Raw genomic sequence first — 26,641 nt, 5'->3', positions numbered from 1 at the left:
TTAAAAGTAGTGCAAAATGATTGTCAACACATATTTGTTAAATCATGTAAAACTAGTTATAATGTGTTTTCTGATTACAATAAATACCAGTGCTTAATAAACATGCCATTTCACAATGGGCAAAAACTTTCCCTCATGCCCACAGTTCAGTCCTTTTAACGAGAGAACGTTCCAGAGTGACTCGAATTTTTCCTTGCTTATAAAAGAGATAAATTATACCTGTGTTTCTCTATAAAGAAATGGAAAACAAAACGGTAAACTATTCTGCACAGTACGTACATTTCATTAAAATCGTGGAATTTAGTATTAATAGCATAATGTTCCAACATTTGCATGTAAACATACCACCTAAGTAAAATCATATTTGAAATCAATTCAGACATTTTGCTAATAATATATTTTTTCTATCAAAAAACAATAAATGATAACATTATTACTTAATTCTATCTGAGGAGCGGTTGGAATAATTTTGCTTTTTTGTTTTTGACGTTTTGCGCAACTTTCATTGCCCATAAAGCTGGTATATTTAATAAAGGTATTTAATTGTAAGAATTACAACCTTTCATAAAAATCAGTATAACAATACATGACTGTATTTTAACACTACTAGCAAAAGTTATTGCATCTACATTTTTGCATTTTTGGTTTAAATCTTTAGTTTAATACCACAGTCCCGTGGAACCGTGATGTTTTGCTAACTTTTGATACTGCCAGAGTCAAATAGTGACTTGTCCTTGTAGGACATAGGCAGATAAAATCTGCTGTGGTGTCATCTGATGGGATGTGCTGTTGGAAACCAAAATGTTTCAGAATGTGCTATCTGTGTTTCCTCCTGCTTCCACTTCTAGCACCGTAGGTGGCTAAATGTTCTGATTCCACTTCACCTCTGTGTGTGCGCCACTAACACAGTTTCTTTCCTTTCTATATTAATGAAGTCTTTACTCTTTCCTCTTTTTCCTTGACGTCTTCAGCGCTCGTTATGGGAGCCCCAAACGACAGCTGCAGTTCTACAGGTACACATCTGTCTCTGTATCTGACCATCACTGTGTTCTTTCTGATGACATTGACAACGCTGCTTTACTCTGAGTTCTGAATTTATTTTGTGTGATCTGTGTTTGTGAATTGCTTATTTATGTCTTTGTTTGCACCGTTTCTATGGTCTTTTATGTTTTATTTTACTGTAGTAACCTTGCTGATGTGTCTAATACTTGCTGTTCTGTCATTTAAAACCATGCTCATCCATCTCCTGCAGGATAGATAACCTCTCACCATCTACTATTTAGCTGCCATTGCACATCCAGCATAAACCTGATAGTTGCAACTATAGATTTTGTTACATGGTTCCTCTTGGAACCTTTAAATAAACAATAAATGTCTGTGTTTGGATGGGTTTTTTCTTCTGTTTTTATTTTCTTTCTTCATGATACTTGAGACGCCCACTAATCCACTTGTCAATTGCCTACATGTGATGGATGCTCTCATCTTTTCCTGAAATGCCTTATATACATTTTTTGATACATCTAAGCAAATATTCATATTCTTCTGTCATCATTTCCAGACCCCTTGGGAGTTGGATCTGATGTTTCTTTTTTTCCCGGAAACCAGAAACTAAATCTTGATTCTTTTTGAGGAAAAGAATCCTCTTCTTGTCAGGATGTAGATGGCCAGCACTGTGGTTGCTTAAGAGCGAGGATCATGTTTTATAGTCCTAATATTCAGTTCCTATTCTGCTGATACGGTTATAAAAACCCATGAGTAGGTGTCTGTGCTGGTAATGAGCTCACTATCATATATGTAGAGAGAGAGTTGCTTCAACTCTGTACTGATTAAAACAAACAAAGAAAAAACACTTTTTACTGTTCAAATACACACTAGAAGTTGTTGGATTTTATAATCTGTTTGATCATTGTTCTGATTTCTGTAAACATTTTAATGCCTGTCTTTGTTTACGGTTCAGACATTAGGGCTGAGCAATTTAAGGAAAACATTGAACCATGAAACCATCGTATCATATCCAATGACCATATCATCTGTGATTAACCCTAAACTTTTCTTATTCTTCTTCTTTTCTTTAATTATCATAATATCTCCACCCAATGACATTTAGTATCTTAGTCAACTTTGTGGTTTGATGGCATTGACTTATGATATTACTGGCATCCAGGTTGTGAATGCATAGGCACATAAGACCTTACGAGATAGTTCAACCAAGTCTCATTTGTGCTTGTGATATTGTATTCAATATTGACTTTGAAAAGCTGATTGTGATTCAACATTTGTGCAGGTCTACCAGGCTTCTCTTGAGATCTTAGAACCGTATGGATTGAGACAGCATGTGCAGGGTTGGTGAGATGATGAGGAAACGTAGATGCAGGAAAATGCAATTTGTTGAAAGAATTCTGTATTTTATTTTATTTTTTTCAATTCCAGGAAGTGAAACTTTGATTTTAATAATGGTATCATGGGTGACTAAACATAGTTGGATGCCCCCTGGCCCTCTTTTTATTTGAACTTTTACTTGCTCATCCATAGATTTTGGCATGCAATATTTTAATAAAACAAAAAAAGTTGTCAGACCTGCTGCACCTCCAAAGTCCCTGAATGCTCTGGTTGTTTGGTGTTACACTCCTGTGTGAGTGATTTGTTCTTGGTGATGAAGATGAAGAAAGCGGCACACAGTGGTCATCTTACTGATCCACATTTTCAAAGTATTCAATTATTCCACAGCTGAAAAGCTGACGGCAAACATGAATGTAGTTTTTTTCCCCCAAGAAATTATGCAAAATCAGGTATAAAGAGCAGTGAAAATAAAATATCAGTTTAAATTTGATTGTATTATTCATTTTTGCTCTAATAACAAAATTAAAGACACTTCTAATCAGCTTTCACATATTCTGACCCTCCTATAATATCTTAATAAATTCAGTTAAATTAATGTTTCTGATTAAAACACATCTATTTTACTTTATGAATCGAAATGAATCCAGACACCCCTAAAGTATCACTGTACTGCACTAGTTATGTGAAAATCCTTATACTAAGACAGGTACTGCTGGTGAACCTGACTTACTTCTGTGTGGGATTCTTATTATATCACAGCATGCTGTAATCTTAATATCAATCTCAACATGTGTGGTTTACATCATTCTTTGCTTCTTGGTCTGGTGGTTTGTCTATATCTGCATACATGCTGTCTGTATTTGCATGAGTCTGTGTGTTTGTGCTCCCTATATGCACACTGCACTACCGACTCATTACTGTCCAGCTCTCTCCATTCTTTCCTGTGGAACAACAATCAGAGGCTTTTAGTGCAAAAAGCTTTAGTGAATAATTCAGGGCTGATATTATTTGCTGCGGTTGGCAGAAACAAGGCGGACCACTAAACGCCACAAATGGATTCTTTGCATGAGATCTCACAGGGAGGAGGAAGAGGAGGAGAGGTGTCTGTGCTGGTGGTAGAGTATGGCCCCAGCAGTGGGGAGGGAAGCACTCTGTGATTCACTAATTGGTTTAGACATTTCCTAGTAAGACACTCCCAGTTTGGGTGGACCTGCTTCATGCCTGTCTGCAGTCTGAGTTTATAAAGGCAAACTGACATCCCACAGCCTTGCTCATGAGCCGGCCTTCAAGAAATCGGGTGAGTTTGAGGACAGGGTTGCACTCTGCCAATGTGTCGAGTGTGATCGTTCGCGTGTCTGCTTTTGTGTACGAAGTTATTTTCTGTGCGTGTGGCCTGCATGCAGCCAAGCCTGAAGTCTCCTGATTTTATACCTTCTGCTTGATTCATGCAAAGCCAGTTTATGAGGAAAAAAAAAGAAATTTTCTGACCAGAGACTGACTTTGTGATATCAGGATAGCGTCAGCGACGAGACAAACATTTTATCTCTTGTTGGATGCTTAAAAACTGCAGCATTGTTTTTCTTGCCAGTTTAAGTAGCACGCTTAATGACTAACAGGAAGTTAATTTTGTGTTTTCAAGATTAAAATCTTAGTTTTAAACAGGATTTTACATTCAATCTCACTGGGGCTATGTGAGACCATTGCCTCAATGCAGAGAAAGTGCTTTCCATTTAGCATTTTTTGTTAGCAGGCATTTAAAGGATCAATATAGTCTGGCGTTTAAGGCGCTGTACATTTCAAACCAGCACTGCAGTTTAGTTTGAAGTTAAGAATTAAGAAGATATTATTCATTATAACCTTAAATTTCTGACAAGTTATTGAAATTTGACTGTTGTCCCAAGTAGGGTTAGATGATTTGTTTTTATTATAGAGATTATCTTGCAGAATATATAACAAAAAGAAAGTTTGCATGTTTTTAAGTCGGTTTTTGTTTAAATTGAAAATATATTACTTAATTAAAAGCATATTACTCTTTAGTATAATTTGAAGAAACAAAACATTTTGCATCATTTACATGCTGTATATTTGAATGTTTTTGAATGTTTTCTGACAATACATCATTATATGTATTATCATACATAATAATAGTGTATGACTGTACTGTTGTTGTTATGATACCCCACCTCTACTGAAGCAGAGGTTTTGTTGTCAGTGCTTTCTGGTGGATTTGGTATTAAGTTGCATTCTTTTATTTATTGTGAAGCAAACGCAGTGCTGCCCTCTGTTGATTGACTTCAGGTAAATACCGTTTTTAGAGGCAAATTATGGAGGGAATCAGGGAATGGCTTTAACAATGTAGATTATATTGATTTGTTACACACAGAGTGGTTGATTTCAAGGGTTGATTTGGTGTAATTTTGATGGTTATGACTTTACACTTAATGAAAATCAAAAATTACGCTTCTGAGAAAATGTAAATATGACATTAGACCAATAAAAATAACTCTTAGTGGAGAAGGTGACAATCGTGTAACTCTGCAGAGATGAAGGTTGCTTTAATGGAGGCTGACTGCATTGTTGCCTCCGGTGTCTCTCCTCTTCCTCCTGATAAAACTCCTCTATTCCCTGTGAGATTCAGATGAGGCCAGTTCAGCACAGCGATACCATGGTCAATAAAGCAGGTTTTGGTCCCGCGGATGCCAAGTTCTGCTGAAAAATGAAATCAGCATCTTCATAAAAACTTGTCAGCAGAGAGAAGCATAAAGAGCCCTGAAATGTCCTGGTTGACAGCAGTGCTGACTGTAGACTTGATAAAACTCAGTGGACCACCAGCAGCAGATGACACGACACCCCAAATTATCTCCGCCTGTGGAAAGTTCACACTGGACTTTGAGCAGTTTGGATTCTGTACTTCTTCACTCTCCCTCCAGACGCTCAGACCCTGATTTTCAAGTGAAATGTAAAATTTACTTTCATCTAAATGGATGATTTTGAATTACCGAGCAACAACTTAGCCATTTTTCTTCTTATCCTAGGTAAGACACTTCTGATGTTATCTCTAGTTCAGGAGTTGCTTCACACAGTGACAGTTGTTGCCTTTGTCCTCCATTCTCATGGCTCTTCATATTCCTGCTGCTTGTATGCTTTTTTTCTGCCATAGTTTTTCCTTCCACCAACCTCTATGCTTGAATACAGGTCTGTGAACTGCAGCTTCTTTATCAACTACCTTTTGTGTATTACCTTGTTCGTACAGGGTGCGAGTGACTGTCAGCGTGAGCCAGTGTGGTTGTGACACCTAACATAACATGGTTAATTTTATTGGTTTGATGTTGTAAAATTTTCTGAGAAGCAAAATTTTGGTTGGTCATTAGATTTAAACCATAATCATCAAAGTTAGCAGAAATAGTGGAATTTATTTTAATTGAAAGACTGAAATGCGTTTACTTTTCTGACTGCCTTTTTTTCTTTATACACCTGTACATGCTTGTTTGGCGCACCGATTGATGTTGTTTCGGCACGTGGAGACCTCTTAAAAACCGTCATTGTGCATTCTTGGAGAATTTTGTAACTTGAATCCAAAATCAGAAAAGCAGGAATGTGGCCCTCATTTTGCCCGGTGCATGTATGAATGCCGCTCCTTTGCAGTCAGCATGTGTCCTTTTTTCGTCCTACTCTTTAATCACCAGCAAGTCGGTCACCTGGATGCTCCCTCTCAGTGTAACCCTGCCAATGCGTACCTGTAAGGGGAGGGTGTTGCTGGGTTTTGTTGCGCGACTCTGATTACAGGATGCATGGCCGTGTGCTGCCCCAAGCAGGAGAGCTTTTTTTTTTTTTTTTTTTAACATGGGAGCAGGTGCTATTTAAGGAGGTGACTGTCCCCTGCCAGCTCCTCGCTTCATCCGTGTCACTACTTTACTTTTCACTGCACGGGTCAACCCAGCATCCCAACAAAGTGGAGAAAGAGGAGGAGGGAGCATGTTTTCAGGAGGGTATGCTGGTGGTCCCCGAGGGGTCCCCATCAAGCTCAAGTCCAGTCATTGTCCTCCTGAAAATCCTCAGATCCCCAAACCACCAGCGCCAAGCAGCGGTGTTCGGAAGAGCAGCAGCAGCGGCAGCGGCAAGATGTTGTCTATGTCCTACAGCGAGAGCATCCGGAGCGGGATCAACCGCTACCACTCAGACCAGGGGCTCAACCAGCCACCGTCCCGGCCCACCGACCAGGTGGAGCTGCAGAGGCTGCGGGAGCAGAGGATCGCCGCTCAGATTAAGAACATGGAAGACTTTCTGAAGATGAATGGCTTAGCGCTGGAGGAGTGTGTGTCTTTTCAGACAGGCATGAAGTACAGGTAAGAGAGAGGCAGAGTGGGACCGGCTCAAGATGCTCTGTGGATCGGGACAGGGACAAGGGGGTTATGGCTGAAGAGATCTCAGCCTGAGGGGGTCTCCTGAACAGGTGTGGGCAGTTTTTAGTGTGACTTTGGGGATATTTTCCATTCAACTCAGGCTTGTTGATTTATATTCCAGTAATTATTTTTGAACTGAAGCTGAAGTAACTGTTTATCCATCAAGTTATTCTTGGTAATATCACCTTCGCTGTGCTGTTTCCTCTGATCAGACCGCTCTCATGCAGAGGTACCGTTCCCCAGGTTTTATTTTCATCATCTAGGTCGGTGGCATATTTGCTCAACTGCATGGGAAGGACAAAACGCTCCGTAAGGATTTACCTGGCCCCGTAAATTCTTCTTCTTCCCTTCATCACAAAGTCTTTCTTCTTTGTTGATCTGTGCTTTACCACCCAATATTCAGAGGTTTCTTCCGGGAAAACATTTACGAGCGCACTATACTGCATTATAATTCACATTTTTTAAAGGTCAGAAGTTCCACAACTCAACACGTCTATAAATAAGTATTTGTATAAGTAATCATTTTCAGAAAAATGTAAATAAATTAAATAAACAAATAAATATAAGTTTTATTATAAAAATTATTGTAAATTAATTGTTTAAATGACTGATTAGTAATTATTCTCCTTTTAATTGTAATAATTTCTAAACTTCTAGTTATTATATGTTGAAAGCATATCTAATTATTTCTTGTCATAGTTTTGTGTTATGGCTTATCACAAATTAATTTTCTGTTCTTTTTGATAGGTGAGACCAACTATAGATAATTTTAAAAAATATATATTTTATGATGAACTGTCAACATTTTTTATTAGTTAATTAATCTTAATTTTACTTAAGAGATCAAATACTGAATGCTTATTTAATAATTGATTTGATATTCTCCATCATAGACGTTCTGCCTTGTCTTGCACTGTATAACCAGAAAAAAATAACTTATGTTAAAAACTTAAGTATAATGTTGAATATGTAACCTGCATGTATGCAAGACTCCAATAACTAATCTTTAATATGTAAAGTTTTAGACATAAACTTTACTATGTGGTCTAAAGTATTGCTGTAGAAACATTTCAAAAGTTTCTGGATGCTAAGTTCAAATGTGGTGTAAAACTTTAATTTGTAAGTTTTTTCTTCCCCTACTTTTATTTCTAATATTTTTAAGCTATTATGTGGGCATGATTTAAAATACTGATATCAAGACGGTAAAGAAGCTGTGTTTTTTTTCTGGGCTGTTGACCTGACTGAGCATCAGGCAGAGCATCTGCTGTGTTGGCTGATGACCGGCCTGTTTAACTGATGTTGTTATTGTTGTGGACATGGATAGTTTCCATCACACAAAGGCTCAGCTGCTGTTGCTTTTCACTCAGACCAGCAACTAGAACACTGGTACAGCTGGCAGCTCTTATTCAGTGTTGCTGTCCCCTTCAGGACGCGTCTCATGTAAAGCCCACTTGCTGGTCCATGAGCAGTTTTCTGCTCAGCTTAGAAATTTTCCCAAGTCTCTGGATAACCATTTGTGATTTTTGTTAGTTTCTGTTGTGTTTAATGAACTCAAAGTATCTCTTACCAGTCAGCTGATTTGAGAGAGGACCTCTTCCAGCATGCCTTGTACTGCAATCATGCTCGCTTCTGTAATTAGGACTGCAACCTGGTCAGCAAGTACATGGCACCTCTGACTCAGCCTCATCATTATTTCAGCTGTGTGGTCAGGAAGAGAGGCTCACTTCCATTTACTTTAACCACAGTTTCAAACATGTACTGGCTGGAGTGTGTTGTTTCATATGCTCATGGTCACTAATGGCTCCGCGGCCACATATTTTAGCACAAATATCTAAACAAATGCATCTACTTTGAGAAAAATGCATAGTTTTTTTGAGGCTCCTGCTTTATTTGGCAAAGAATAGCAATAATATTTTAAGTTTATTGATGTTACATCAGGCAGGATAAGCATTTTATATTCAAACCTATTTCAACCTTTTGTAATTGTTTTATTATTACTGTGCATCCATTATATTTCAACTTCCTGGGAACAGCAATACATTTCGAAAGTGCAGGGGAGAAGGTAAAGGAGACGAGTTGAGTTCACCGAGACAGGAAGCTTTGTGTCTCCTGCTCTATTAGGAGGACTGAGGCAGTATAGAATGACTTAATGCTAATGGATGTAGTAATGACATCCATTTAGGTCAGAGATGTCAAACTCTTTTTATTGAGAGTAGCTGTGGGGGGTAGAAAGTTACAGACAAAAGGTCAATGGTCAAAATTCACCTGTGTTTATTGTCAAAGAGCATAAATTAATGTTTTCAGATGTCTAATGTCAAGATATTCATGCAGAAATATGAGCCTGACTTGAAACATTGTATATTGAAGTCAGAATTTTTTTTTACTGGTCATAGTCTCAAAAATCACTAATCTTGTTGGCAGTTTTTGGATAACGTTTGTCGTTATCTTTTGTGTTGCTATGTGTTTCTCATAGCTGGCTTTTTGCTTGTCTGAGATCAGACTCTGAGTTGTGGATTTTAATAGGACTTCATAAAGCTGTACATCAGTGAGGCAACTCAGGTGATATTTTGATAATACTCATCGGTGTGACTATGGCAATAAATACGTCCAGTTTACTTTTGTAGTTTTCAGACTTCACTCTAGTTCTGGTCTTTTTCAGTAATGGGTTTGACTTGTGGTGATGGTGAAAAAGGTGTGACAGAATATGAACTAACAAGGCTGACATAACTGGCTCCAAAACAAATTTGTTGTTTTGGTAGTTTGTGTTGAACTCCAACACAGCTTTGTTTATGCTACTATTTGTTTCGTAAATAGTTGGAAGGATTAATAACAGCTTCAAGCACTAGCAGCATTTACATATCTGCAAAAAGTTGAAGAATGACAAACGCTGGGAGTTACCAGCATCTAGGTGGCTGCTGACCAATAAGGCTTTAGGGTGCATTTATTCCAAACTTTACTTGCAATAGTAACTCATCTTAATTGAATCTAAGTTGGGAGATGAAATTACTTTTGTACTTTTGAATCACTATCCACTAGCATTACCGGTTTTTTTTCTTTTTAGTTTGTTAGTTTTACACAACATATAAATGGATACACACCTTTCAAAAAGTTGCACTTTTGCTTCATGAGTCTGACCTTAAATGAAGCACATGTGACCTCCAAGGCTTTAGATTTTGCTCCAGGATTATTTGTGATGTTCTGAATGAGTCTTCATTGTGACTGATGTTGAACACTCCTGGAAAGGTTCATCATCGCTCCATGTTTTCTCCATTTCTGGATAGTGGCCCTCACTGTGGTTCACTGCAGTGCCAAAACTTTAGTTATAATCACCCACACTGATGTCAGTGAATGTTTCTTATCTGTTCTTGAGTTGTTTTACATTGGCACATTATGTGTCACTTCTTGAGATATTATAGTCTACTTCATGATGTCAGACAGGTTATATTTAGGTAATTTCTTTATTCTGTAAGTCAGGCATCAATCAGGCCTGGATTAAATAAGGATTAAAGAAGGATGGTGATTTATTTTTGATGGGTGGATGGATCGATAGAGTTATTGCAGCATCAAAGTCTGCAATAACACACATAAAAACAAAAGAATAAGAAGAACAATCATAAAAGAACAATCAATAAAACAATCAATAAAATAAAAATATGTATGGGTGGCTCTTTTGATTGCTTTTTCTTTATTAAATGAAAACATCATTCTAACTTTATACAGTTTTACTTGTCTGGTGTCAAACTTTGTTTTATGATCAGAAACATTCAAGACAGAATACACAACATAGAAAACAAATCTGTAAGGAAGCAAATACTTTTTCACAGCATTCCTATTTACATAAACAATTAATTTGTTTTAGCTTGCCACCTGCATAGTCAACATAAGGCTTTATAATATTACTTATGCTGTCAGAATCGTTTTTCATTCAAGGTATCCTATAGTCAAAATATTTGTGTTTTTTTTTTTTTTTTTTTTTTTTTTTACCAACCCTACACTGAAAGATTTGCCTGTAAGGATGCACTAACTGATCTATTCCACTGGGTGGCGCAAATGCTCCACTGAAGCAGCTAAACAGCCAGGAGTAAATCATCCAAGTGCCCCCCACTGCTTTTAATGATATAATGCAGTCATTGAGAGCATCTTTGCACTCCTACACTACACAAAATTTGGTCAGATTACTGTTGTTCTTTTTTCAGATCTTTCACATGAGCATAGCTTTTTATTGAAAGCAGGACAGGAAATGAGTAAAGCTGTTTAATATACCACCAATCATAAAATGGGATTGTATGGAGAGGCTACTGCTGTTCAACTATGTGCTGTTGCTTTGGAGTATGATTCAAATGTTATTACTTTTATGTTTTTTATGCTTTGGGACGCTTCACGTTATTATTATTAGTAGGTCTGTAGAATGTATTTCTTTCTGGGCTACTGTGACGTTGCTGTGCAGGCAATCCCCTACTCGTGAGCTAAATTTAGCAGCCAGTACGTATCTCCAGCTGCAGCTGGATACAGCCGAACGGGCTGCATGTTAACTCGTTCAAACCTGAGGGATTCTCTAACCAAGGAGATCACAATACTTTTGTTTTGCGCAAGGCCTCAGTAGCTCAACCTGTACATCCACAAGTTATCTGCCTCCATACCCTGGATCTCTGATGAGCCCAGCACAGTCATCTGATGATGATGCTAAGGGGTCTGGAGTGATATAGATTTGGTGTTTCAGTGGTGACGTCTAAAGTTGCTCTAAGAGCTAACTCTGATTGGCCTGGTCTGACAGCTTGTCAAAATGTTCTAGTCAGAACCCTAGCGTGGGCATGAAAGGTGGAAATGCCAGAGATTACACAATTCAGCTTATTGCATTTCCATATAAACAGTCTTATTTGGCAGCTTAAGTTAGTAACCAAAATTTCTAACTTAAATTATTACTGGAGTTTAAAAAAAAAAAAAAATTTAAAAGATGTTTGACTTTAACTTGTACATATATTTCTGCCTCGGATCAGATAAGTGGCACAGAAGTGATTAGTGATTGCTTCAGTTTCTGCAGCCTCTTAAATGTCTAAAGTCTCTAAAGTTATAACTAATTCATAAAAGGAATTTTTGTTCAAAGCCTGAATGAAAGAATCGTTCTCACCTAAAGTGACTTATGCAGGTTTTGGTTCTTCACAAAACAACCCTTTCATTGGAATGGCTCTCATTGCTTTGCGAAAACATATGGATGCCTTTTAACTTTTTCACATTTTTCTACATTACACACTTTGCAGTGCTTCTTTTTGGTGGAAGGAGAGTTTCTGTGAACATAGATATGCTTTGGTCTAAATCATCTCATTGTAGCTCTGGTTGCATGCTTAATGGTGGCTTCAGGTTTTTTGGAATCTTGGTTTTCTTCCAGGATTGCTCTGTGTTTGGCTGAACTCATCTTACCATCAAATGTTTGTTCACTAAAGATCTCTAACAAACCTCTGAGGCCTTCACAAAAGAGCTGCTGTGTATACTCAGCTTAATTCATTGTTTCCCAACCCTGGTCCTCAAGGCACACTGCCCTGCATGTTTTAGGTATTTCCTTGCTTCAGTCCAGCTGATTTCAATTGATGACTGATTAGCAGGCGTTTGTTGAACTGCAATCAGTTGAATCACGCACATTAAAGCAGGGAAACCTCTACAACATGTAGGACAGTGTGCCTTGAGGACCTGCGTGGAGAAACACTCCACAGATGGACTGGCTTATTATGACAGTTCATTGCTCTGGATTTTATTTAGGAGTATGGCATCAAAGGGAAGTGATAGGTTTATTTAATTCCTATCTAGCAAAGATTCAGACCAAGGCAATTGTCTTTTCTGCAGAATAGGAGGGAAGATCCGAGACGCGACGAATCGCTGTAAAACACTGTCTGGGATCAACTCTGCCAGATCTTTCTCTGCATTTGGCTTTATTAGAAAATAGAAGGAAGAAGGTTGGGCCTTCTCACATAGTCACACAAAGAATTTGACCAATGACCTTTTTCTACAGGGTGTCCTAGAACCTTCTGTGGGCATGCCCTTAAAAGGGCATGACTGACCACAACTAATCAGTTACAGATGGAAGCTGATACCACAGGAATGTGCAAAGTCTCTAGCCTTCAGGCAAACATCCTACAAATGGTTAATAGTATTTCATAGAAGAAAAGAAGTCAAGTAACATCAAATAATAATATGAAAACATAACCTTTCAAATAAACTCACAAGTAAATGAACTTAGATAATTATTCTAACATTCCCTCCTGTTTTTCATATTATTACTTATGAAGTCTAACTCAGACATCAGAAATTAATTTCAACAGCAGATGCCACCATAGTCCAGATATGAGCCAAAAAAACTTCTCCATATGAGGGAACTGCAACATGGCCTGTTGCAGGTTTTTCAAACAGACATTGTCATCAAAATGAGTTTCATTAGCATCGGAAATAAAAGTACAACATTCTCTAGTGTCATCTTCATCAGTGTCAGCATAATCAAACAATGGCTTAACTTAAAAAAAAGTAAATTTTCCATCAGGGGAATTACTTTAATCTTTTATCAAAGAACGCAGACTTTGAATGAGATCATATCCACAGGACACCAGAAAAACAGCTGCAAAACTGTAATGACAAAACAGAGATCAGATTTTCCAAAGGCATCATTCATTTGTGTTTCCAACACAAATATCTTCAATTCACTGTGTGTCCAAGTGAATTCTCCACCGCTCGTGGCTCTGTGGCTGCTATCGTCGGAATAAATGTGAAACCGCTTCTCCAAGCAGTCACACTGTTCTTCAGAGACAACAGCTTTTGTTGTAGAGTCCAGAGTCAGGCTTGGAGCTCAGAACTCTAGGCCAGTCCGTGTGTAGAAAGCCATGAGCAACTCATCATGCAAAGCACATCTCCTAGTTGTCCAGTTCTGCTCATTAAACGGTGGATGTGATCCATTCAATCTACGCTTCAATTAGTTTATACCATACCTCAGACGGATGGAAAACACCAAAACCTTGTAATCATTTGCTTCAAAAGACATGTTTCCAAAGTAATGTTTTGCCAGAATGTTAAACAAATGCAGATCTTTTCTTAAACCAATCTTGTAAAAATAGGATTAAACAAAACAATAACAAAAGCTTAAAATGTGCTGCAGTTTTACAGTTTACATTTATCATCAAAACAATGAATATCAGTGTGAATTAAACAGTCCAGTTTAAATTACTTTTATAGGACAAACTAGATCTTACTGGTTGTTTGTTTAAAACATTCTACATGCTTTCCTTGAACAAAAATTCAAAAGAGTTAGACCTGGATCAAGTTTAGAAAAATCATTATAATCCCACATCTCAGACCCACCTGAGTACTTTTCCTGATTAGTGATAACTTAATCAATAACAGATTCTTCAAAACATTTCTTAAAACATTCTTGATCCATTAAATTAATGCTCTGAAAATGGCTAACACAATAATATTTTTATTTTCTATAATTATTTTCCCAAGTTAATTAACCAAAATATGCTTCATTATCACTATAAATTTGTTATCTATTGATTTCAAAATACTTTAGCCCATTGTCAGAACATCTTTTAATGGAGAACAACTCAAATCCATTCAAAATAAGCATATATTTCACCAGACAATATCTTTCCTTTTACTTTTATGTGTAACACAGATCAGACATGTTCTTCAAAAATTTGTTTAAGTAATATAAGTTTCAGTAATCTAATTAAGTAATATAAAAGATAAACCCATAACATATTCTGATGATGCATTACCTGTTAATGTATCACAATTCCTACTACTTTAAATAAAGATGTTGATGAAACAGGTTTAGTATTTTACCTGAGAAATTCTACCCATATTCAATGCTGCCCTTTTTCCTAAAAGGTAAACTTTCAAAACAAACAGAACAATTTATTTCAGCATGATTTAAACCTTCAAGATGACTCTATTTTCCCAAAAACACTTCACATTACAGTTTTAAAGCTCATTATTTCATTTTACTCTCATGATTTTCAAATAATTCATTTTACAAACTTCTCAAGAATTTACACTCATGTGTGATAAAGCATGTTTACCAATTAAGACTCTGTGAAGGTTTTGCATAAACCAGCCAGAGAGACGTTGAAGAAAATTCAAAATATAGTCTTAATTTATTAACAAAGAAAATCCAAAAATGATAAATTGGGCCCACACTGAGGTCAACATAACAAAGTACAACTCAGGTGGTAACAGAACAAACTCAAGCACAAACTGACCTAACAAACAAGACATGAGGGGAACTTAAATAGTGGCTGATCAGACCATTAACACACACTAGGGGGTAATTAAACACACAAAAACCTAACAAATACTGGTCAGAATATTACTAAATACTACAAATGAAAGAAATTAAACTAAAGACCAAATTTCCCCCTCCCCTGGTGAACAAATGGAATGGCCCGCTAAGGAAGTTTGACACCCATATATGGACACCAATCAGCTGGAGCTCATCTGTATGATTTTCAGCCACAGGTCCAGAGGAAACTGGTAACTCAAAAGAAAGAAATTAATTTGTTATATTTAACAAAATATACAAAGAACTGACACATAAAGTTAACTAAATGGGTGCACAACAAATAGCCAACTAAATAGTCAGACTAATGAAAACAAATTTAAAGATAAAAATCTAAACTACTCACTACGCAATATATAAAGTAATATGAAGGGAAAACAGAAAGCCATTACCAATAGTGTCTGTGTGTGACAGTCAGGACAGCTGTCACAGACTCAGTGTTTTGATGCTAAAAACTTACTTTTAACATTTTCCACATTATTTAATTGCTCACTATGTATTTGCTTGTTTAAACTATCTACTTTAAAGAGAAAATGTTTCACTAAAACTAGGAAACCAAACTGCATCAAAATCCTGCCTTATGTGATGATAATCACTCTTTACAACTTCCTATAATCTACAATGCCAAACAAAACCCCAAGATTTAAACAGCCAATCTCTATGTTCCTTAGGAAAAAAGTTTAATTGAAACCTTTGTATTTTTTTTAGATGTCACAATTTATGTTTTACAGTCACTACACTAGTCTGAGCAATCTCTATTGTCAGATCACAAAACAAATCTTTAACCCCACCATAAAAACCTTCCTTCACCTCTTGGAGGGACTGATTTTATGGCAGGAAAGAGCCGATAAGGATTTCAGGAGGAACTCCTAATTCTTACTGCTTTATTAGGCTTTGGCACTTGAATCATCAGATATGTTTTAGTTTCTTCTAATTTTAAAATTTGAACTTAAAAACCTTTTTGGGGTACCTTTTGTCGTTCCACTACTAAAATTGTAACTTATATTCTGATATTTTGTCAGGAGGTACTTTAAATGATGGGAGAGAAAATGATTTGCATTACAGCTTCCTGTTTTGTTCTATTTATTTATTTTTCTTTATTTTCTTATTTTATTTGCAGCCCTCTCTTCTTTCTGTAGGCACTGTTTAATCATCTCTTATTACAGTTTAATATTGATTCTCTACAATAGTTCCATATGATCTTTTTCATTAACCAATAAGTTATTTCCAACTTAATGTTATCCTTCAACAACAAATCTTGTCAATTTTAGCAAACTTTTCTATATTTAATCAATTTCTATTTAACAAGAGAGTTACTTCTAATTTATTCTGTCTTAATTATCAATAAGTCCTGTAGATTTAATGATATTTATCTATCTTAAAGTTTTGGTCAGTTTTAAAAGGACTGATTGTGAAAATATCTAGAATCAGCTGCATGCTGCAGTTTGTTGTTATCTGATCAATTCCTCTTACAGTTAGAGCCTGTTTCTCTAAAGATCTTTTCTGTTTTTTCTTTATCCTCAACTCATTAAAAAGGTCCTATTTTACTCATTGTATTTTATTCTATTTTTCTGCTACCTTCTCAGCCTAGAAGGAATAATTAACATTTTTATCTAATATTTTAGTTCTCAATTCTATATACATTTTTTTTTTATTTCTCTACCTAATCATTTATGTATTTATCTATTAATTTGCCAATACATCATTTCTACAATCCTCTGTGACCTAATTTTCTTGGCTTATTCTTTCTTTCTTTCTTTATTTATTTATTTATTTAACCTTAGAACCCATAATTTATTTTCAATTTGTTCAGATGTTTTATTTTTATCAAGATTCTATCTTTCTATAACCTTCCAATCTTTACACTGCAGGTCACACTTACTGCTGTTATTGCCTAATTTTAATAATTTAGTCCAGTTTAACACATAGGGTGTTCTAAAAACTGGAAATTTTGCACCACGAATTAAACTAAAAAAACTCTGTATTTATATGACATAAAATACCATGTGGTATTTTATCTCCAATCACACACTTTCACACCAACATGAATTGCAACACAATACAAAACACAAAGCACATTACAAAAACACAAAACACAAAACATCTGGTCAGATTTGTAGTCAGTCAAAATTTCAGTCACCAATTTTCAGTCTGTCCTCATTATTTTATCAAATTTTACTGAAGCTTCAGGAATTTTCCAATGTTTTATTAACATTTTTCATGTTTTAATTTAATTAATTTTAAACTCTTCTTCAGGAACCTGTTTTAAAAACCCGTGCACATTTAAAAAGAGACATCTCAAACTTATGTTAGAATCTAACAACAACCAATAACTTCCCGTTTTCTGGTACCAGTTTTTTACTTAACCCTTATTTTAAAACCAAAACACCACGTTTTTTCTTTACTTTCAACATGCCATCTGCACCGTACTTCTTTTTCCATTTAGTCAGGTACATTAAGTTTCCTGGCTCCATCTGACACATTAACTTCTCATCCCCTTTAAGACTTTTCTCCTTCCCGTGTGAAAAACCCATATTTTACAGTGTTTTCGTCCCGTTCTTTATGACACCTAGGGTGGACGCTATAGAACGGGGAATTGGGAAGTGGGGTGGTGGTTAAATTCTTGTCGTGGTAATCCTCACTTCAACTCAACTCAATAAATGATTTGAGTGGAGAATTCTTGCTACTCATCCCCAACAAGTCCACCACTTGCTTTCCCACTGTTATTTTAAGGTATCACATTTATTGCCTTTCCCTATGTGTGTTTTTTATACTTTCCCTTTTTTTTTTTTTTTTTTTTTTTCACTTGACGTCAAACGGGGGACTTGAAAACCGCCCGTACAATCCCATTTACTTACTTGGTTGAATCCTGCTCTGTCTCGGTTTTGAGTCCCGTCAATCCACCGTTGGCAGAAGGAGGTTGACCTAAAACACTGGCCCAGCGAGGAAATTGCCCCCCGGGACTTTCAGGTTAAAGAACCTGACTGCCGGCGGTTTTCAGCGCGTCTTACTCCTTCCGTCAGCGGCGGGTATATCGGGAATCCCTGAACGAGCCCCCAAATGATAGGTTTATTTAATTCCTATCTAGCAAAGATTCAGACCAAGGCAATTGTCTTTTCTGCAGAATAGGAGGGAAGATCCGAGACGCGACGAATCGCTGTAAAACACTGTCTGGGATCAACTCTGCCAGATCTTTCTCTGCATTTGGCTTTATTAGAAAATACAAGGAAGGAGGTTGGGCCTTCTCACATAGTCACACAAAGAATTTGACCAATGACCTTTTTCTACAGGGTGTCCTAGAACCTTCTGTGGGCATGCCCTTAAAAGGGCATGGCTGACCACAACTAATCAGTTACAGATGGAAGCTGATACCACAGGAATGTGCAAAGTCTCTAGCCTTCAGGCAAACATCCTACAAATGGTTAATAGTATTTCATAGAAGAAAAGAAGTCAAGTAACATCAAATAATAATATGAAAACATAACCTTTCAAATAAACTCACAAGTAAATGAACTTAGATAATTATTCTAACAGGAAGACGCTAAACCCAAATATAGGGTTTAACCAAACAAAATCTGGTTTTACAAATCAGATTTTGATTTGTAAAACCATTGGAAAACCATCCATCACTAAGGTAGTACATACAGTTATGTATGCACTATGCATATGTTTATGCTGTAATTTGTGTCTTTAATCTTCAATTAAATAAATTGATGTTTCTGGCTGTAATGTGACAACACTATGTGACAATACTTCCATAGGGACTCTATCAGCTGCACTTTTCCATTGCGGATACAAACAGATTGTTAATAAAGGTAACGGAACATCTGGAAATATGTTATCTCCTATTTTCCAGTTCCATAATTGTGCCTTCTTGTTATAAAGCCCTTTTTCAGAACTTAATATTAATGGCATTAGAAAGGTTTAGACATTTTTAAATATTGCATTACTCTTTTATACAAAAAGGGCTACAAATATCTGAGGGAATCTCTGTCCCATGTTTGCTATTCATAGCAGACATTTCAAAATTCCTTTACTCTTTACCTAATCTGATTTTGCAGCTGTGATGGTACGCCTTACATATCAGGCTCTTGAGATCCTCAGCAGTGGAAAATGCTAAACTTATTGATCAGGAACAGGAAGATGAATATCCTGCAGCTGTTCGGCATTTTTCTCTTGTACGTTTCGCTGAGAATTTTACATTTGTGTTTGTAATTTGGCTTTAACGATCTGAAACGATATTAAATCCTGTGCGCAGCTCGTCTGATCTTTTTATTTTTATTTTCCAACAAGTTTTAAAGGAATGACTAAATGTTTCTGGGTCTGATCGAGTCTGATTGCATCAGCCCAACATGTGCTGTTGCCTTCTAAATAATGGAAAGCATGTCTGAAAGAGGCTGCAGTGTCTGCCTTATTTGCTTCCAGAACCTTGTAGATGCTAAAGTTTTACTCTGAGCATTATTATGTTCAAAACTTACTCTTTTTCCATACTAAATGAGCTTTCCATTGTACTTAATATGTTGCATTAGTGTTAAATGTCCTCTAAGCTGTAACTCCTCTACTAGTGTAACTTAAATGTTACACTTGTGTTTCTGAGGCTGTGCAGTTACAAAATACTTAACTGAAGTGTTTATTATCTGAAGAAATCCCTCTGAGGCTTTTCAGAGTTTTCTGTGGTTTTGTGGGCGCTGCACATTTATTGCAGAGGGAAATTATTTTCAGTTTCACAGTCGACTGGTCTTCCAGAATTGCAGCTAAACTGGGTCTTCATTTTAACACAAGTGCTGTTGTGATAAAAACCCGGGACTATTTCAAATTGTATTCGAGTGATTGTGTCTAATAAACCAATAAGGAATGTTTATTTTTATTGTGCTTTTTGTCAAGGTTTTTTCCTTGCATACCATTGAGAAACTGTGATATAGTTACATCTATGCGGCCATGTTACAGCTGCCTTGTTTCTGTGGTCTGCCAGAAGAGATCATTCGGCAACTCTGAATAAATCAGAACCTTTTGTGTGATAGAATCAGTTTAACCCAGGTGAGCGTAGATTAAATAAGTCACTGTAAAATATCTTGTGTGAATTTATCGGTGTAAATATTATTTGTGATTCCCACATTTCTGGTCATGGCATATTGGGTCGCCTCATCTTTCCGCTGTGGTGCTCCGTGCGATGGAAAACACTTGTGCCTTGCAGAGAAACTCTGTGCGAACGTTTCCTTTTGCTTTGACAAATGCACACAGGCAGGCGGGAGAGTTCGCTTTGAACAGGACACATTATTCTTTCTCCTCCTCTCATTCTTCCTTTTTCTTCCTCTTCAGATTAGTGAGTGTGCACCCTGCGGCCGTGGAAATCAGGCCTGTGTGATTTAAGCATACTTTGTTCAAATCACGATCCAAAAGTATGAATTTATTTCTGTACTTCACCACTCTGTAGAAAGTGTTGCTTATCCAAACATCCCTGTAATTTCATATCTAAAATGAAGGAATTTACTAATCTCAACACAGAAACCCTCATCAGAATCTTATTACATAAGGGTAGGGGTTCCCTATTCTACTCGTATTTGATTGCCTCAGCTCTCTTGCTCCGTTGGATGCGTAAGTGGGGACATCTGAAGAGCCCGCTCCTCCTGAGCCCTGCTGTCTGCAGGGAATTTGTCATGCTCACTGGAGAGTTAAGAGTTGCAACGCTCACTCTCAACAGATGTGACCTGAGACTCTCCCCGCTACTGTTTCCGCAGGAATTCCCAGAGTAATTAAAGTACCGCACTGAATTTTCAACATTTATGGGATTATTTAAATCTCAATCCAGCTCCTCCAGATTACAATTACTAAGGTTGCATTGGTTAACCTTCCGGCAATATTAGCCTCAGCTGAATTTTATTAGAGTTCATAAATCAGTCTCATCACTGCTGAAAAAAATCTAATTTAAGAATGACTCATTTTCAGGAAGCAATCTCTATTAATTGAATAATGAAGAGATTTAAGATTTTTTTTTTTTAGATTTAAAGTCTATGACTTAAACACATTCACATGTTCAATATAAGAAAACCAAACAATGCAACTACTGTCTATGTACTATTAATTAACTACCGCAAAATGATTCACGAGCAAACACAGAAAGGGTTTGTTACCTATTTCTAAGTTTTATTACAATCCACTGAATACTAGACAGGCTAACAGGGGCATTTTGACACATTACTATTGAATTTTGAAATGTATGATCAATAATGAAATATTTTAAAGTTTCTGGATTTTAATAAATAAGTAAAAAATATAAACAGACAAATAAAACATATATTTTTGTCCTGCAATAATTAGATTCTCAAGAGTGACGGTGCTGTCAGCACTAAGGACTGCTTAGATGAAGCCTTCAGATGCATAAAAACAAACATTACCCCGTCTGTCGATCAACACTGTCAGTCTGTCTGACCTCAAATCTCTTTCCATTAACTCAGTTAAGCCCCTTCACCCACTCTTGCACCCACTCCCTCCTCTGACTGAACACCACTGCAGCATCTCAAGCATGCTATTTTTTAAGCGAGTTACTCAAATCCTCACAAATGCTGGTGAGCCAAACTCTCTGTAAATTTTATTTAAATAGCTATTGGACAGCTGGGGGACAGTTATATGTGAGGCAGCTGTGGCTATTTTTTGTGGTCTGCAAATTTAACAGTGGTTAACAGTTACATTTGTACCAAGGAAGAGGTCTAGTTACACTTAAAGGAAGTTGTTTATGTGAATTAATAGTCAAAGCAAGATAAATATAAGAAGTCTGTTAAAAAGCCAGGTTGTTGTGATATAAAGAAATCCCCTTTTTTGTACTAAGAATCCTGTAAAACTCAATTAAACTTCAAACTATTCTGCTGTATCCTGATTATTTTAATGCTCTACTGAAGCCCTCTTTAGTCCAGTTTCACTATTCAGACTTAATGTACTCGAACTTGCAATCTTTTTTTGTAAATCTTAATATTATGTAATGAACTGGTGCTTCCTGGTTTTTGCTTGTTAGCAGTGGATCCAAATGATATACTTTTACCAACATAACAGTCAGGAGAAGGGTGCAAAAACATCTATGCTACTGTATGTACCATGGCACAATGACATGACAGGAATTTCTGACAAGAACTCATTGCTTTCTAAACATGGCAATAATCTGCTTTCCCCCCTTTTTTCTGTAATAAAGAAAAGTGTCACAAGAAAGAATGTTTTTCTTTATCAAAGGTTGGCTAAAATCTCCCTAAATTCCCACATTTTCAAAACTCATGTTTGGCACAAAAATAGCAATAGCATCTCTAAAAGAACACCATACCCACAGTCAAACGTGGTAGTGGCAACTTCATACTGTTTTCTTTTTTTCCTAATTGAGCTATGTTTTTTGTCAAATATGTCAGGTTTTGATGTGAGTCTAAGACCACATCAAAAATAAAACAATTACACCAAATAGGACATTTCTTTTTTTAACAAAATGTGTACTTTGAAATGACCTAAGAAGAACGAACTCTGAATGAAATTTTTGGATCGATCTGAGGGTGACTGTGGAGAAAAATGCCATCAGAAACTACAATATTGTGAGAACTTCCCTCACCTCACATTAGTGCCCCTCCCTGTGGAGGAAATGTAGCAGTCGTTAACTCGGGCAGTGTTAGCCTCACAGCACCCTGCAGCTCCCTTGGAGGCCAGTTTATGTGCCAGATCCAACTAGAATGAGGTACAGAGACTCTGTCTTTTTGGCACATACTCAGTCTGATAATGAATGTCAAATTTAAAAGTCCTTGCCTTTCAGTAAGTCAGGACATTGTTTGAATTGTGCTTTGGCTCTCTATATTGAACTCCTATATTAGGAGCTAATACTGCAGTTGTGGTGGAGGATGAGTTTTCGTGATGGTACCTAAAAGTAGTTCTGTGCGCAGTAGAGTCTCTCAGGAGCCTTTGATTAAAGCAGTAGTCTTCTCCTCTCTTCCGATGTGTTTCCAAGCTGCAGTATGTAGGCGGTGTGGCAGAGGTCACTTGTATTGAGCTGAAAGTCCTGTACAACCAGAACAACTCTTGGGGCCTCATTATGGCTTGGTATCATTGATGGCTTGAGCCTTTTCCTGACCGGTCCTACAAGGAGAAACAGAGCAAAAGCAATACTTTAGATTTTAGTAGTGACTAGATGTTCAGAAACTTTGTACCTTTTTGTCTTCAGCAGGGGGTAATAAGGAAAGTTTATCAAAACTGATGTTTCTCCACTGCAGTGCTATTTATTTATTTTCTGTTCGTGTTTTTCATCTTTATGTTGGTCTGTAAACTCCCAAAAAGAGTACTTTTGATTACGATTGATTTTACTCAACTTCAGATCTGAACAGGGAAAAAGTTTTGCTGCAAATTTTCTTTTTCTCTCATCTCAATAGATAGAATCAGATGAAGGAATCCTATCAGCCCTCAACACTCACACTGAAAGAAAGGTCTGAGGGATTTTAGAGGATCAGTAGATTTTTAGATAACTAGATGTCAGACATTTGATTAGAGAAGAGACAAAGATTCTGGCTCATAGGTGGGAGATGATTTACTAACCAGCTAATGAGGTTATTTATTGGACCTAACAGGATGGGGTGTTTATGAAAAATAAAACAGTGCTTTATTGACTGTAGTGCCGCACGTGTCACCTTCTAAGCACAATGTCACAAATTAAAGATTTGATAGCAGCATTTGATTCTTATTTCTGGTTCAGCATCCGTTACGATTGATTTATCCCATGACAAAGAGGGGAAGGAAATTAATTCTGGACGTTCACTGACATATTTTAAAGAACGAGCACAAAGCGGCTTGAAGCTTAGGCCAGCATTTGTTCAATAAAACTGCTGAGAAAATAAATCCCTGCTGCAGCGTTGCCTGAAAAACGGAGCGGATAATAAAAGTAAGCATTTGTAAAAATTGACTTCGATTCTGGCTTGGTTGTAAGGAAACGTGGCCTTGACTCTCTAGTATGTTTTTGAAAGTGAAAGGCTTTGAGAAAAATGAAAAGCTGTTTCAGAATAATGGTATCAGAGATGAAATAAACAAGGACAAACAACTTGAATTATTCTACAAATTATAAAACTAATTTCTATTTCTGTTAATATTGATTCTATTGAAAGAAAAAGTTTTAGGAAAAGGAAGTATTCTTTCAAAATAACAAAGTTGATTCAAATTTAAGACATTCTGAAGAGTTTGAGGTTTTCTTAACTAAAAGGAAAATATATGATCAGTTTTTTGATGTTGAAAAGAACAATATTCTTATAAGAAAGACTTTGACATAGCAGCCATAAATACAAAGTATATAAGCATGTAAACATCAGATTTTTTTAGATCCTGGAACATCACAATTCTGGAATATGAGTTTGTTTTGTCTAGGCCAGTGGTTCTATATGGATATGTTGAATGGACCTAAAGAAAGAAAATAGTTGTAGATGAAAGATTGAACAGATCTGCAATTCATCCGGGACAAAATATTATATTTCTGTTAAAGAAAAAGAGTTTAAGGAATTTTCAGATTATTTTTTTTACCAGATTTTTCCACAGGAAACTTGTAAACCTGAAATTGTGTTTTTCCTCAAGAGAAGGAATCATGGCATCATTCAGTGATGATCTTTTCTCTTTATTTTCTTTCTGTCCATAGTTTGTTCATTGGGATGAGCATATTTTCCTGCACTCTGTTCGCATGTGCTTCATAATCTGTTAATAGCTTCTTTTGTATTTATTAATTATGAACCCTAGTTGCATGTGGTGTCCTGCAGTTCATTAATCATTTTTTCTGGACCGGTAAATTTTGATTTGCAGTGCAGCTGCGGGAACAAATCAACTGTACAAAATACCAAAGAGAGCCATGTGTTATAAAAGTTTCTTCATTTAGCTGATGGATTACTTGACTGTTTCATAATGTTTGCTTGAATCGATTTGAGTGCCCATCAATAAATCTGCTGAATTTCTAGCGGAGACGAATAAAATCATATTGTCTCTGCAACTATAAATGAGATGGAGGAAGGAAATGATTCAACCCTAATGTGTATCATTAAAACGGCTCTCATATTTTTCAAACGTACTTACCTTTATTAGATGTTTAGACATTGACATATTTCCACATCTTAGAGTGTGCTTTTTGTCAGGCTTGTTACGAGAATGGTGGAGAAGGGTTTACACTCTGTCTCTTCAGCCTTTGCTCTTCTCTCTGGCCCTGCCAACTTCTCTGCTTTTATCCCAAGTCACGACTCTTTGGGGGCTCCGGAGCAGAGAAGTGTAAATTGAAGGATCAGTTTTCCACGGCATCAGTGGTAAATGTATTGAGCAGACCTGAATGAAATGACACGGATGTTTCAGCGAGTGCCTCCAAATTGGTTCCTCATGCCTAAAAGTAAGAGACGTGACCCTGCAAAGATGATTATCGATCCTTTCTGTGTTTTACTTTTTTCTGCTGCTAATTTCCAAACATGCTCTTATTTGTGCACAAGGCCCAAAGGTGACACGCTCTGTTCTAAAATCACGAGATAATTACTAAAACTGTATCAAAGTCATTGTTGTGCAAGTTAACCCTTAACAAAATTGTTTCTAAGTTCAATTCAAACAGGTTAAACCGGTACTAATTTATGTTCATAGAAATGTTGAACTGGTTTTTGCTCATTCATAATTTATTTCCATAATATAGGCTGAAAATCTATATATGTCATGACTTCATGCATCTATTAGTAAATTGATTTGTAAAGGAGCTTGAACTTGACTTGATCATCATGTAGAGTTTACAACCTGTTTGTTTATAGACTATTTACATATTTTTATTCCTCTCCTTTCGTCGCTTTAACTGAGTTCAAACCAATACACGTTCTATTTCTGTTTAAGCACATCAGTCGACAAAATTGTCACTCATATTAATTAAACGACACATCTTATCTCAGCTGTAGCCGCCTGCAAACTCACACCCTCATTCCCTGTCTGCAGCGGGCTCCCACGCAATAACAGAACCAGGGAATGCAGAAACTTCTCAGCTTAATCGATGGCTAGAGCATGTGTCGTCAGTTTAATGTTTACATGGAGGCAGAGGCATACTCTTATCAATAACGCACCCGACAAACACAGATATGTGCTTGTAAATCGCCTGTAAGGAGAAATGCTGCAACTCCTTTTCTGCATATAGATGCTAAAGTTTGTTCTAAGTTTCAGTTTAGCGTAACCGTCCTCCAATAGAGCAGCAGTTTGTAATGCTTGACTCAGTTTATGTTTTTCACGTAATAAAAAGTGTCTTTTGTTATTAAATTATTACTTAGATGACAAATTATTTAACAACATAATTACTAATGTTATATGTTTGTTACACATTTCACCTTTTGTAGAAATCTACATATTCCCACCATAATGAATCATAGTGAAACTATGGTAAGCTTTGCAAAAGGATCTTTTGAGCTATTCCGAGCCGCCAGACTGCTTTTCTACACTACGTCTGACAGAAATCCTATTTCACTTCAATTAAACCTCCTTTCCCCCCTCAGGGTTCTATTTAAGTCCAGGAAACCAAAAGGTTGTAGCTTCAACAATAGGTGGCAACCTCCCCGTTGCTCTATTCCTT

The 26,641-nt window shown here is 36.6% G+C and overlaps 1 protein-coding gene across 4 annotated transcripts in view; it reads left to right on the top strand.

Moving 5' to 3' along the window:
- kcnab2a (potassium voltage-gated channel subfamily A regulatory beta subunit 2a) overlaps positions 1-26,641 on the top strand; it is a 98,408-nt gene that overhangs the window by 34,145 nt on the left and 37,622 nt on the right. For 3 of the 4 annotated variants that reach the window (XM_028001817.1, XM_028001819.1, XM_028001818.1), the window contains exon 3: positions 972-1,013. The exons of the other annotated variant lie outside the window; for it this stretch is intronic. In XM_028001817.1, coding sequence (XP_027857618.1) covers positions 972-1,013 — 42 coding nt within the window. The remainder of the gene's footprint in view (positions 1-971; positions 1,014-26,641) is intronic. 4 annotated transcript variants of the gene reach the window in all.

The sequence above is a fragment of the Xiphophorus couchianus genome, chromosome 20 (assembly GCF_001444195.1).
Source record: "Xiphophorus couchianus chromosome 20, X_couchianus-1.0, whole genome shotgun sequence".
In the NCBI taxonomy this organism is placed as follows: domain Eukaryota; kingdom Metazoa; phylum Chordata; class Actinopteri; order Cyprinodontiformes; family Poeciliidae; genus Xiphophorus; species Xiphophorus couchianus.
This window is presented reverse-complemented; position numbering and strand designations above follow the sequence as displayed.